This window comes from Aptenodytes forsteri, unplaced genomic scaffold (genome assembly GCF_000699145.1).
Source record: "Aptenodytes forsteri isolate BGI_AS27 unplaced genomic scaffold, ASM69914v1 Scaffold119, whole genome shotgun sequence".
NCBI lineage: Eukaryota > Metazoa > Chordata > Aves > Sphenisciformes > Spheniscidae > Aptenodytes > Aptenodytes forsteri.
The window spans coordinates 8,193,719-8,208,294 of NW_008796165.1; the positions used below are offsets into that span (position 1 = coordinate 8,193,719).

General features: G+C 37.6%; 1 protein-coding gene across 2 annotated transcripts in view; it reads right to left on the bottom strand.

Annotated features, from left to right (window-relative positions):
- FAF1 (Fas associated factor 1) overlaps positions 1-14,576 on the bottom strand; it is a 175,700-nt gene that overhangs the window by 152,477 nt on the left and 8,647 nt on the right. For both annotated transcript variants that reach the window (XM_009287352.2, XM_009287351.2), the window contains exon 2: positions 5,614-5,682. In XM_009287352.2, the coding sequence (XP_009285627.1) occupies positions 5,614-5,682 (69 nt within the window). The remainder of the gene's footprint in view (positions 1-5,613; positions 5,683-14,576) is intronic.

Genomic DNA, 14,576 nt, shown 5'->3' on the forward strand with positions numbered 1-14,576 from the left:
CCTGGGCACACTGCCGGCTCATGTTCAGCCAGCTGTCGACCAGCACCCCCAGGTCCTTTTCCGCCAGGCAGCTTTCCAGCTGCTCTTCCCCAAGCCTGTAGCGCTGCATGGGGTTGTTGTGACCCAAGTGCAGGACCCGGCACTTGGCCTTGTTGAACCTCATAAAATTGGCCTCGGCCCATCGATCCAGGCTGTCCAATCTTTTGTGTAAGTTATCCATTCAAAAGAAAAAATTATAATTGAGAGTTGAAGCTTTATAAAAACAAATGTTCAGAATATACAATTTTCTCTTTCCAAGGTATAGAAATGCTTTTTGTCAGCTGACTCTTGGAAGCTGTTTATGACAGGAACTGCAAGTCATCACATTTCCAGGTGGACTAAACTGCTGGTTTTACTGAAGTTATACTGTGCTTTGAGCCTCTACCAGAATACAGAATAATGAAAGCCAGTATAGCAGGAAGGCACAAAGGTTATTTTAAGAATATATTTTGAAAATAAAAAACAGATTTTTTTTTTTTGCAATAATCATTATACACATGTTTATAATGAAGTGAACATGGGATAACCCCAGCTTTATTTTGATGACATTTATTTTCTTCTTGAAGTGATGTTAAGCAGTACCTACATTTCATGTCTTTTCCAATAGACATTGTAATAAAAATAATTTTAAAAACCAGTGAACAGGAGTAACAGAAGAAATGGTCATACTGGAAAAAGTAGAAAATTAAGCATGGTGAGTCCTGCCTTTCATTCAAAAATCCTGTTCTGATTACCAGTACAGAATATAAAGTCATGCTATATATGAAGGATTTTGAGTTTTTCATTAAATCTGTGAAAGGTACAGGAATCCAAGTTTTATGCACAGATACAAGCATTTGATATGAGGAGAGCAAAGAGCTGTTACCTATGTAATAACCTCATATATACAAAGGTCCATATTGCATAGGATCAAGAAGTACATTCATGGGTCATTTCCTTTAAATTTGTACTATCATCAGAAACATTTCAAAAGACACACAGTTGTGATTTTTCATACTTTTGTTTTATTGTCTTTACACAAAGTTTAAGACACATTTATACCGTCGTTCTTACCTTCAAATGCCAAAACAGAAGGTCATAGTTAAATGGGCAAGCTATGAAACCATCAGATTTTACAACAGACAGAAATTCCTAACTTTTGCTTACTCAGATGTTAAAAACTATTGTAAATAAATAGATCTAAAGAAACGACACTCAGGAAATAACATATCAGCAATCCTGGCAGGCTTAAGAGAGTTGCTGGATCCATTTATTGCAGAACAGTTTCATAAAGATGAAGGCCTGAAGAGATCATCATATTATCTATGTTGATCTTCTGTATCTCACAGAACATCCGTAACATTTCATTGTTCGGCCTATAATAAGCCTAGTAATTAGGCTACAATGTTCTAATAGAGAAAAAAACCTAAGCTGCTATATATGCAGCAGACCACCATAAAGGCCAACTCATACACAACGGTGGGGAACTAATTATTGGCAAGATTAGACTTCATTATTGGCAAGATTAGACTTCATGATCCCACCAAGCAATTTACATGCTGTTATTGCATATGAATTCTTCTGCAGCACTCTCATGATCAATTTGATTTTAAGCACTTGAACAAAGCCTAGCAACCAAACATTTATGAAAGACAGTTTCCTATATCACTTCAAACAGCTACAAACATGATTTGGACACTAAAACATATACAACTCTGAGACATTTAAATCCAATTTATTTAGTTCCAAGTCAAAGATAAATTAATGGCAGTTCATGTTGTCTTAAAGTATCGCATATAGAGGAATAGACATGAAGACTTCTAATGGGGGTAGGCAATCTTTAAAAGTTCAAAAATAGGAAGCTGATGTTTCAGTTCTAAACTGAAAAGAAAAAAGAATTCAGATGAATTCTTAATAAAAACCATAAGTGGCTACCAGAAAAAACTAAACCAAGAAAGGAGTTCCTTACACTTCACTCAGGTTTGGCTTTGTTTAAAGGTAAGACCAAATGTCCAAAAGATACAAAACACAGTAACACTCACTGAAGTAACAGGAAAGACATTGGTGACATTTTAACCCTTGATACTAAAATCTACTAGCAAGACAAGGGAAAAAAAAAAAAGTATGGAGAAAATAAGCAGCAGGAATATTGCATCAGTGCAAACAAATCCTCAAAAAAGCTTACACAAAAACATAGTACTTGTAGCATGACATTAGAAACTTGTTTTGTGAACTATATAACCTCTGCTGTCTCTGTGCATTCTGATGTACTACTTTGTCAGCAAGTACTTCACTGTTTCTGTTTTGGGATCCTTTTGCTTTCCAACTCACCAGCACTACTTGCTCTTGGTTGTTTTGACTGAAGTCCCAGAGGAATAACAAAGCCCTTGAGTTGAGTCTCATAAAGTTCAAGAAGCAACAGGTGCTCAAGGGAATCTTCAATCTGGGTCCCTAGCACAGACTCTGACAGTGCATGACTTTTTTCCCCAAACAGGAAAATGGAATTGAGATACAGACAGCCTGAATGAAGAGCAAGAAAGCAATCTCTTCCAAGACAAGAACTTCCTTATGTTTTTGGTTTTTTCCCTAATGCTGCGGAATTGCCTCTGAACTTAGGTTGATCACCTCCTAATGGGACTTGCTTAGCTTTCTACTTCATATTGCCCTGGGTGCCTCACAGAAGCTTTCCTGATCAAATCCAGAACTCTGATTTTACTTCCAAAATCAGGAGGAAAGGAATCCACATTTTAAAAAAAACAAAACCACCACCACCCCAAAAAAAAAAAAAACAAACTGAACACCTGTATGACTATATTTTACTACTACTTCTTTACTTTAGAACTGTAAAATCACCTAAAGAATGGGTTGGTTTTGGTTTTTTTTTTTAAAACAAAGATACATGTCATAAAAATGCTCATCCCAATCTATGAATTCAGATATTTATCAAAAACTTGAACTTGAAATAAGCCTCTGAATAAGATGCACAAAACTAAGTGAAATTAGAGAAGAGAGTGATGATGTTCTTCCTGCTTACCTAACAGTTTGGTGGTCAAAGGACGATAGAGGAACCCTTATCAAAATCATCACAACTTCACTACTGTCTTCAAGATTTTTGAACTAAGTCCTACAAAGTTTGTTTTCCTTACAAATCCCAAAAATGTTTTGTTCTGCATTGAACAAAATATTTAGTGCCAAGCAAAAGGATTTTTTTTTTAATTTTTCATATTGGCTAAAAAACTCCAAGACCTTTTGGTTCCACCAAAATGAAGCCTTCCCTCCTTCCCAATTTCTTGGCACTGAATCTGTACTTGACTACAGAATAAAAGGTATTATAAAAAAAAAAAAACCACCAAAACCCCCCCAAAAACCCACACATGGACCGTACACTTTTAATTTTAAAATAAAAAATGCTGTATCTCTCAAGTCATGAGCTTTTTTTCATGTATTGTTTTGACTTTTGAAATGCTAAAATCCCTAGCCTAACAAAGAGATGTTTCTCTCTCAAGCTAGCAAATCCTTTTCTTCTTACATTCACATTTCTTTTGTCTTCTCTCCTCTTTCTTCACTCTTCTGCTTCTAACTCCCTGTTAGATTAGCATGATTTGGTTTTCACTCCCTTTTTTACAAGAAGACTGCCTTTAATAAAAAGGAGACAGTGTCCTACTAATGACAGACTCTTAGGGTATCTTCTTCACTCTTACTGTCCCCAATTTTTTTTTTTTTCTTCCACAACTTACCACTTCCTTTTCATAGACACTCATTCATCTTCTCCTTAGTTTGAAGAACTATATACTTTCCTGAAGTACCTCTCACATCCCTAACATTCTTTCCTCTCTTACTTTCCATATGCCTTTTTTTAAGCTTGCATTTTTGGGTCATTACTTCTTTTCCCACTTTTCCCACTATATTCTACTTCTAGATCATTTAATCATCACTAATAAAATTAAGTATTTAAAGCTATTCTCATAGCCATTCTCATAGCTTTAAATACTTCACTCTCCCTTTCTGCTCATTCTGGAGTCTCAAAAGAAAAGGAAAAAAAAAATCAAAACCGTTGTTCTTAGTTGTTCTTACCATTTTTCATCACAATTTTCTCATTCAACCCCACCTGTGAGCATTTATTGTAAAGCATATACTTTACAATTTGCAAGTCCTCCAAAACCACATCCAACTGATTTAATGCATTATACTGAGAACTTTACAACCTGAACCAAATGCATAAGGCTATTCCTTGCCTTCCCATAAATACTTTAATTTTCAAAACGGCCCATGCTAAGCCACAACAAACTACTAGGACAAAAGATGTTTTTAACTATATCACTCTGTCAACATACATTTGGGTTTTTCTGTTTGAAGACACTGATGATATGTGCTCCCTTTTGCTCGTTGGTGTCTCACTCTTGCTTATACCATGATGTGTTGCAAAATAAAGACTCCATATACTTTGGCCAACATTTATTTTAAACGTTTAGTTTCAAGTGTTTGGAGTACATAGCATTTGTTTACAATAGGTTACAGTATTACATGTCATTTTAATCGTTACGCCTTAAAAGAAACACAATATTCACTCTAACAAACTCAGTTTGAAACCCCACCTTAACCTCTGTGATACTTTGTTTGTAATTATTAAAACAGAGAACACTCTAAACAATATGCTGGGAACACAATGTGGCAGACAGTTGAAACTGTATCCATAGTCAACTTTGGAAAATCTAATTTGATTATGTTTTTTAAATAATTTTCTGATAATTTGGACTGGTCCAAAGATCACTTATTTGGAAAAGAAAAAAAAAAAAAAGAAAGAAATCAAAGATATTGCAGTTTAAAGGAAGATCACTTGCTTTTTAATTGTTTGTTCTATCTTACACTTTTAAACCTTAAGAAAATGGATTAATAGTTTCTTTATTTATCCTGATAATCTTATGCAGAGTCTTAAAATACCTGACTGTTTTGCTTGTTTTATTGGTTTCCTCCTATTTGTCTGCACATTGAACCTTGTTACAAAACAGACGATAGGCTTTTTTAGGATGAGTTTGTTTGTTGGGTTTTTTGTTTGTGTTTAACCATGTCTGGATAACACCAAATCCAAATAAGGTATGGCCTTAATCTCTGACTCAGTTCTGCATAACTAACAATAGAAAAGCAACTATCTTATTTTTAAACTAAAACCATATGAAAGATTGAAGAAGTTTTTTTACCTTCCATTTCTTCAACAGGCACCTAAATCCTCAAAAATCTTGTGTGTATACACAAGATGTCTTCTAAAAATGCTACCCTTAATTATACTACTTACAAAATTATGCATACAATTAACCAAAAAGGAAACTAAACACAATATGAAACATTGATTTAAAGGAAAAGAAACAAATCAAAAAGGTATGAAGACAACCAGAGTATACCAGGGTATATACAACTCAATATCATGTTAACTTAGCAATGAAGCTTTAACAGACCAGAAACAGTCTACACATAAATTGCTTGCCCCAGCCATAAGACACACCAAAATTTGAAATAAAGATAATAGCTGTCTCAGCAAGATGGCATGTCACTGTTACATGAAGTTGATCTATGAAGTCATTTTCTTAGAATACTTACCACTAAATCCCAGTTATTTTGTTCAAGCAACGTTATAGCTTCATCAATATTTTCAATACCAGTACATGCCTAAAAAGAAAAAGAAGCAGTAAACAGAATTAAAAGCATTGATCAAAATCAGAGTATTGATACTTATAACTTAATTAATTGCAGTAAAATGACAGAAAAGGTATAGGTCTTCCATTTCTGTTAGGAGAGGGTAATCCAGAAATCAGGTTTCAAGTTTTAAACATCAAACATTTGGATATAATTCCCTGTTCCACCAGAGGATTCTTGTGTAACCTTGAATAAGCCACCTAGGGAAGCAAGACAAAGTAGTTATTTGTAAAATTAGGACAATAGTGCTGCCCCATAAAGGCGTTTTGAGAATTCTGCGTTCAAAATTATGAAACACTCATACTACCTTAAAAGGGAGCACAAAAATAGTTAATACTTAAAATTACGTTTGAGATGGCTGAAATATTTTGTCTAAAGCCAGAAACACATATATAAACCCTATTACCTCCACTATCGTCTTACACCCCTACTCACTCTGGGTGTTACACAGTGCAGTGTAAGAGGAAGAGAAGGTGGCAAGTATGACTTTTTGATCGTGAAAGTGCCAACTTACTACTGCATGTACAAATGAGTACCTCTTGTGAAACTATTTAAAGTTAAGACTATATAATGAAATATTTACAATGTTTTCCTTTCAGAAAAAATGCTTGCATGTTGTTCTAGCCCTATACTCTGGCTTTACTTAGTTCAAGAAATCTAATACAATAGCATTTTTAAAGTAGTGATAACATCCCACAAAATGGTATTGTAAATTGAGCTTAATTCCAAATACGAGAGCACCTCTACTCAGCAAAAACCTTGATGCAGCATCCTGCTTTCTTTTTTTGATACCCATATCTTTTCAACTATGCAACTTCAGCAGGCAGAGCATTGCTATTCATTCTGCCACATATTTGCTACCATTCACATCGAAGGACATCATATATATTTCACCAGAGGGGAAAAATGGAAACAGTTAAGTTTCTTTCTGGAATTTATCTTTCATCCTAATCAAAGCTATGCTCTGTATTCAAGCATACAAGATGAGTTCAGACTTTTACAAGATCTGAAACATGATCATGTTCCTTCTGCTCCACCACACAGTTATATAAAAAGTTTATATAAAGTCTATATAAAACTACATTAAAAAATCCCAACCTTTCAGCAGTAACAGAGAGAGAGTTAGCAGCAGCAAACAGATCCGTTTTCCTGAGTCCAAAGATATATAGTCCTGTTTTTCCTTTATGTGATAAGAGAAAAAGGGGGCTAGGCACAGAAACAGACACGGTTTTTTTTTCCCAAGACATAAAAAGCCATCAGGTCATACATTTTCCATGCTCTGACCTTTCTCCCTATTTACAACAATGAAGAAATAAAAAGTAGAAAAGAAATCACAGAGAAATTCAAGGCCCATTCTATCTTCCCAAATTCAACACTGAAGAATTCCACACTTATGAAGCATTACATGCAGTATGTCTACACAAAATGGACCAGTCTAGAGGACCGCAGGGATCACAAGAAGACATTTTAGAGATTTTTTGCCTGCAGAGGGGAGGCAGCAGTTTCTATTGACCCACAATGCTCTCATGGCCAGGTTGATTCTCTCTGGAACAAGACAGAATTTCTTCCATTGCTCACAGCATGTTGTGTTAATACTGAATTTCACCCACTTTGCATCTGGAGTGCTAAAAAATTAAAAAAAAAAAACAACCAAACCAACAGGTTTGCTCTTCAGAAGCATCATTTTGCCTTCTTTTTCATTACTTCTTGCAGTTACTTCTGAAGCTAAAAATGAGACAACACTTTAACACATTCCCCAGCAAATGCGAAGGTTATATACACTTACACCAGGTAAGCTTGAGGAGTGCAGGGCTTGAGCTTGTCATTTCTGAAATCACAGGAGGGTTCACACTACCATAAACCTGCCACTGAAATTGATGTCAACAGCTCTGCTGCAAAGTATTCTTACTTTGAGAAAAAGTTCTGCAGAAGTGACAGTCTGAGGTTCTGTTTACAGTTAAGTGAAATACACTTAAAAATCTGGTCATTACAGAAATAAAGTTACTATTTCTCATTTATCAGCCCTGCAAACTCTGCATGACCTTTCTAAGAACTAAGTTGTGTTCCAACCTACAATAAGAACCTGACCAACAACATATTGTTTTCAACCCTGGGCTGTGCGGATGAAGTTGATGAGAGGGTGCCTAGAATTCAGGGCTCAAATACCGGTTTTAGCTGCTCCCTCTTCCGTATCACCCCTGCAGCTCAGCTGACTTGCAAGTGTCCATATGCACACTCTTAGCTCATACTAACCGCAATCAATTCAGCTCACTTCGGCATACTTTTATTTTGAGATAAACTAAACAAAATTAGCTTACTCTTCTGCCAGAGCACACAGTGAAAGGAGCTACCTCATCACAGCAGAGGCAGAGTAATTAAGCAACTAATTCACTTGTATGTCTGCATCCTTCCTAAATCATCTTGCTGGTGATTTACAACCTAAAATAGAACCCTGCTCTTTCCCTCTTAGCAATGCAGAGTCATTGGGGTAACAGGAACACACAGGTATAAACAGTAACTAAAAATTTAAAACACATCAGAATTCTTAATAGCCAAAGAAAGCAGTTCTGTTGAAAATTCTTGGACCATTTTTTACAGTCACTTTTAACATGTAATTTTGAGGAGTTCTAAAACTAAGATTTCACTTTCCAGATGGACTATTTTTGCTAGTTGTCAATGAAACAGAAAACAAACATTTCTGAATGACAACAGTGAATGAATGAGTGCTACTTATCGATGTAACCATAAAACACCCTGTTAACGTCACAGTTGCAGCAAACTAATGTTTTTCAGAATAATATTTCAACATGAAAGAGGAGAATTGATTCAGACACCACACACTGCCATATACAAATCCCTACCTCAAGTCATGATCCATCACCGGTCTAAACATCAGCAAGACCAAAAAAAAAAAAAAAACAAAAACAAACAACCACACCAAAACCTGCATCATACCATGCAAGATGAATTCAAGAAAATCATCTGGTTTGCACCTTTTGAATTTTCCCTAAGAAATTAAGCACACAAGACAGGTAGTTGTCCCTCACTGGCAAGCATGATGTGATGTCAAGGACTCCTGGAGCAGCAGATTAGTCCCAGAACAACCTGGACTGCTTCTGCCTTTGTTTTCTGTAGGGAAACACACACAGGAAATCAACACGTTCTGTGAGCCACAAAACTAACAAAGTCTGGTTCCTCGTGGGTTTGTCTCTCATCCCTAATTGCAAGGGCTGATTTAATTTTTTCCTACATATAAATATGTAATATTTATAAGGGCTTCTTTTGATAGACTTCTTTCCATGTTACCTGGCTGTATTTTCATGAAATCTGGAAGCATTTAATTGGTATGAGTCCAGCTGTTCAAAAGTTATTTGTGGGGACACCTGGGCACCATAAGCCTATATGTCTTACTTTTTTAGGAAGGCAGACTAAAAGTCAGAGGGTTTACATAAAGATTTTTTGCACATTTTTATATCTTTCATTCTACCCAAGCAAGAAACAAACAAACAAAAAAATTGAAAAGGGGAAAAAAAAGCATGTTACATTTGTGCAGAACCAAAAGAAAAAAAACCTTCAAAATATAGCAAAGTAGATGAGCTCCGAAGATGCAAAAACACATCTTTGTTACTAAGAAAGTAAAGTGATACTAGTTGAGATTTTTTTTTTATTCACAGATTTTTTCAGCTTTATTTTCATGAGAGACCTACTTAATAAAAGGCATTAAATATTTTAGAAGAAAATTCCTACCAGAATACTACTAACTCTTGATTCAATCAACAACCAGCACATCCTCTAAGTCATCAAACTGAAAGAAACAAACCACCACAGTAAAGCTAAAACCTTCAAGGCTCACTGATTTGTAAACCTTTACACATCAAAAAGAAACCAAATAATTTTTTTTGAAGGACAAAGGGGAAGAAAAGGTAAAAGAAGTTCCTTCTCCTCCTCTCTGCATTTCCTCTAAATCTAGGATAGCATTTTCACCCTTCACAGCAGCTCCAGCTCCAGAGACTGTGCAGTCTCTTCTGTGTTTTTTTCAGACCATACAAGAGGAAAACGAATGTGAAAATGAGAAAACAATTGTTTTGCACTGAATGCACAAAATCAGATTCTGAAGATAGTTATTGAATGTTAAAACAACTTTCTTAGCATCCTGCTCTTCCAGGCCAGGTAAGTGTTTCCACCAAGCAGATTTAGATTTGCATATAATAAAATTTCAGAGTGCTGCTCCAAATTTTTTTCAGATAGCTTCGCAGATTAACCATCACCTTAGTGATGGAGAGCTTACCCTTGGAAAGACTCACAGCTAACCATTAGGGGTCCTATTTAACTGGCACAGTAACCTTAATCACCATTACGTAAAAGAAGCAAAGTAGCCACTGAGGAAACAATTCAGTAGGAGAAAAGTCAGAGGGCAGACAGACTTCAAGGCATTCAAGACAAACCTAGGAGGTGCTTCCAGAAAGCTGTAATGCAGGATGACAGACTTGCTCTTCTAAATCCCTTGCAGGGTGGTCTGACCCTGGCAGCCGTAACAGCTGGATCTGGGTTTTGAGACCCTCTGTGACCCCCCACCTCAACAGCGCAGGCTTTAGCCTACCTCCACATCACAGGAAAGCAGCTGACTTCCCCATCTGGCGGCAGCTGCCGTTGAAAATGCTCCTCCTGCACCTGCTGCAGAGATCCAGGCAGTTGTTAGACAGCGAAGCTGGAAGGGACAACTGCTGCTCCTAACACAGAGAGCCGGGCTGTTACTTCTGCAAAAGCCGGGAAAGCAACAAACAGCTGTTGCTGTCTCAAATAGAGTCAGACTACTGTTGCCCCGACAGATAGAGGGTGGCAGTTGTTGCACAGAAGCTGGGAGCAAATGGTATTTGGCAGCAAGGCAGAATTTATCTCACCTGTGGCACCATTCCCCTTCTCACCAAGGCAAAATGCAGCAGTCAAAAGTATCCAGAAGACCACATTCAGCCTAACAGCCAGTAGTTGGATATGGAGGACGTAGAAGTCTGCCTCTCTCAACATTTTTGTTGAACAATTCCGTACTTCCTTTGACTACCAACAGTAGCTATATTTTCTCCAAACAGGCACCATCTCTAAGCTAACCCAAACGAGGCTTTAGCCTCGAACGTTTTGCACAACAGGTTCAGGCCCATTAAAATCTGGCAGACAGATGGCTGTGAATTACACTGTGCACCACTCTCTCCTGTAAAAGTCAGCTGGAAAAAAAAATCTCACTTTGTGCCTAACTAATCTCCACATGCACTCTGCAGTTAACATCCTCAGCTGCAGTCTCCTGCATAATTTAGAGCAGATGCAAATACAGGTACCATGCTCAGTCCACGTAACCAAAAGGATAAAACTGGAGCCGTAGCTCCAAGTACCCATAACAGCAACAAACTCAGACAACTGATCTCCAGGGTAGAGTCACACCAGTTGTCAACTACAGACTTTTTCTCCTCTCACTAATATCACATCCATCTGTCTCAGAATAAGACTAAGCTACTGTGATTCAATCTGATGCCTAGTTCTCAGACATTGAAACAGCTGATACAGCGTCTCCTGTGCTGGATGAAAAAGGGGAAAAGAACTTTCTGCCATCAGCATTTTGTTGCAACTATAGCTCAGTCCACCTTTTTAATATTTATACAAAACTGTAATGCCCGAAGAAACAACTACATTAAGGCACCACAAGACTCAACAGGTTTGATCACCTAGAAAGAAAAGCTTTCACCCTTTGGGATCTCCTACAAAACCCCAGGAAGCCAGCATGAATACATCTCCATCCACTGCAACTGCACAGACAGTACCCTAGGAAATGCTTACTTTTGAAAGTACACAATAAATTTTTATCACTAGATACAGCAATGCAACTAGAGCTAACTCTATTCCATAAAGATATATGAGGTTTTAAAGAGAAATCAAAAATGCTGGCAAAGAACAAATATTGTTAAAATCAATTCACTATCCCTTTGGTAACTTACTCTTCAAAAGATAAGAGAGACTAGGAGCATGGAAAACTCTTTTTGAGTACAGGCCACTAACCTGCTCAGAAGGATGGCTGAATTCTCCAGGTCAGCAGCTTAAAAACAAAAAAACACTCAGAACTGTTCTTAAGCAATATCCTTTGCTATATCTCATATGCTATTATCTTCTTGCATACTTGCCCTCCAATATAACCGAGATCTAGTTTGCTGTTTTATTCACCTCTTCAATTAGAACCAGACAGATCAGTTCACAGACACACTTCAGCTTCCTGTCAGGTTTCACATATCTCAAAAGACAGAGAGTCTACAGCCTCTCTGGGCAGCTTGTTCCAGTGCTTCACCACCTTCACTGGGAAAAATTTTTTCCTTATATTTAATTATAATTTCCCTTGCTGTCACCTGTATCCACTGCCTCTCATCCTCAGACTGTGCAACTCCAAGAGAAATTTGATTCTATATTGTCTGCTATCACCCACTCTGTAGTTGAGACTGCAACTAGATCCCCCATTAGCCTTCTCTTCCAGGCTACGCAAACCCAGCTCCCTTAACCTCACCTTTCACAAAACATGCTCCAGCCTCCTCCCCACGTAGGCAGCCCTCCACTGGCCTTGCTCCACTTTCTCAATGGAGGGACTGATACCGGACACAGTACTCCTGGTAGTAGTGGTCTCACCAGTACCAAGCGGAGGGGAAGAATGGCTTCCCTCAGTCTCCTGGCATACTAGTGCAGCCCACTATGTGACTACTACTTCTACTAGAAGAATCCGTAATTCTCTTTCTAAGCATTCCTAATAAAAATCAGGTTTCTGGATGTAGGATTTTTAAACAACCCAACCCCAAGTTTCCTGTTTCTAGAGTGAAACATAGTACCTTGCTTCCTTTTCCCATCCCTTATGAGGAAAATGGCTCAGTAATCAAAGATAATAATTAAAATTCTACAAGGAAGTCAAGGGCAGCTCCAGATTATATCTGCTAGAAGTCTACTCAAACCCAGAAAGCTTTAGGACACTAATTCACATATGACATATTAGTAAGTGAGAAAATTTTCTTGAAAATTCACACATACAGTGTTGCAATGGTAATTACCTGAAAGCAACTGAAACAAAGCATAACACCTGTTCCCCAAAAACGGGTAAAGTTAAACCAATATGCTCAGCCAAGCAAGTAAAGGCTTTAGTACCATAATACCAGATTTAGGATCCATGTGTATCTCCCCTCTGGACTATCAAGAGATTCAGCACATTTGGACACTCACAGCTGAGATTTTTTCGTACCTCGGCTCTTCTCATCCCAGAATCCGGCCTGTCTCAGGACCACCTCCACAGACTGTAACACCAGCTACATGTGCGCCCCTCTGTGGCATCCCCTATCATTCTAACCTTGCAACAACCCTACTGATGTAATGAGACTGATCGTATTATGAGTCATCCGTGGTTATTAAATTAACTTTTACTTCTTTCTGTTTCAGACAAACACTTAAAAAAAACCATCCAGGCATATCAACTGAGACACAAACTGAAAGGTCACCTACTGCAAGCATCTAAATGAAGAGATAAGAATGCTTCTCTGTTTTTACATAACTCAGAAGACCATCTGGTAAAAATTAAGATTCACCAGCTGTTCACTTAACAAAAACAAGCTAATACACTTACCAGTATCAGAAATTAAGAAAGGGTTTAGACAAATATGCCAGGCTAAAGTTTTGCCCAATGCATTTCAACTCCCACCCCCAACTATTTACAAGCTTCATTGTTCTACTATTTGAGCATCACCTTAAGCAAAACTCTAAAGTAAGGAAGCATTAGTCCCTTTCTACAGGAGGAATGGGGGATAAAAAAAGAAAAATTATATTTCTGAAGGTCACAGAAGACATTTCTACCTATTAGTTACCAAGCAGACAAGAGTGAACTTTGCCCATGCTCCGAGATGACTGCAAGCCTTCTGAACAAAGCAAGCAGGGTACAAAGTCTAAACTGGTAGCATGAAGCTCTAACCACTTCTTAGCAGAACTAGCTAACTTGGCACCATGCTAACCTCTTTCAAATGGTTTCCAGCAGACTTTGAACACTCCCAAGACTCTGGAGCAAATTCTGCTTCCAGAATACCACGAAAGCACATCCCTAGGAAGCCCATGAGCTGGGCCAAGACATGAACTCTAGTCTCCCAACCCCCATGCTAACACTCTAGCGTTTAAGCCATGTGCACAACATACAAAGAGCAGTGCTCAAACTGAATTAAAAAACAAACCAAAACAAAAGTCAGTACCCATTAATTAGTACTCTGGACTACTAAACCCATTTGTCTTTCCTGGAGACTGAAGACAGCCTTTACCCAACAACGACAAAATGCTTTAATTAGGATTATCCCAAAGTTTCTGTGCTTGTTTAATACTTTAATAGAAGTATCTCAGTGAAGGTAAAAACCCCAAGATTTCCTGAATCGCAGTCATTTTGCTCTTACAGTATCTTATACATTATCACATAGGAAGAAAAACTGATGGAAAACAGAAAAGAACTGCAGAGGTCAGACAAACACTTTTGCTTACTGGATATTTGCAGTTATCTCCTTTCTCCTCATTGCCTCAAAAGCAGTAGGACCTCAAAAACAACTAAATAATAAACAAAAGCCACTTTCTAGATAAGCACACAAAGGAAGAGTACTATTCCATACAAAAATATTTTACCCAACATTACACAAACACTTGTATTTTTTTTTTTTTTTAAAAGAACAGGACCACAAGGAATGGGGCACAAAAATGATCAGAGGGATGGAACACCTCTCCTATGAAGAAAGGCTGAGAGAGTTGGGGTTGTTCAGCCTAGAGAAGAGGTGGCTCCGGGAAGACCTTATTGTGGCCTTTCAATACTTAAAGGGGGCTTA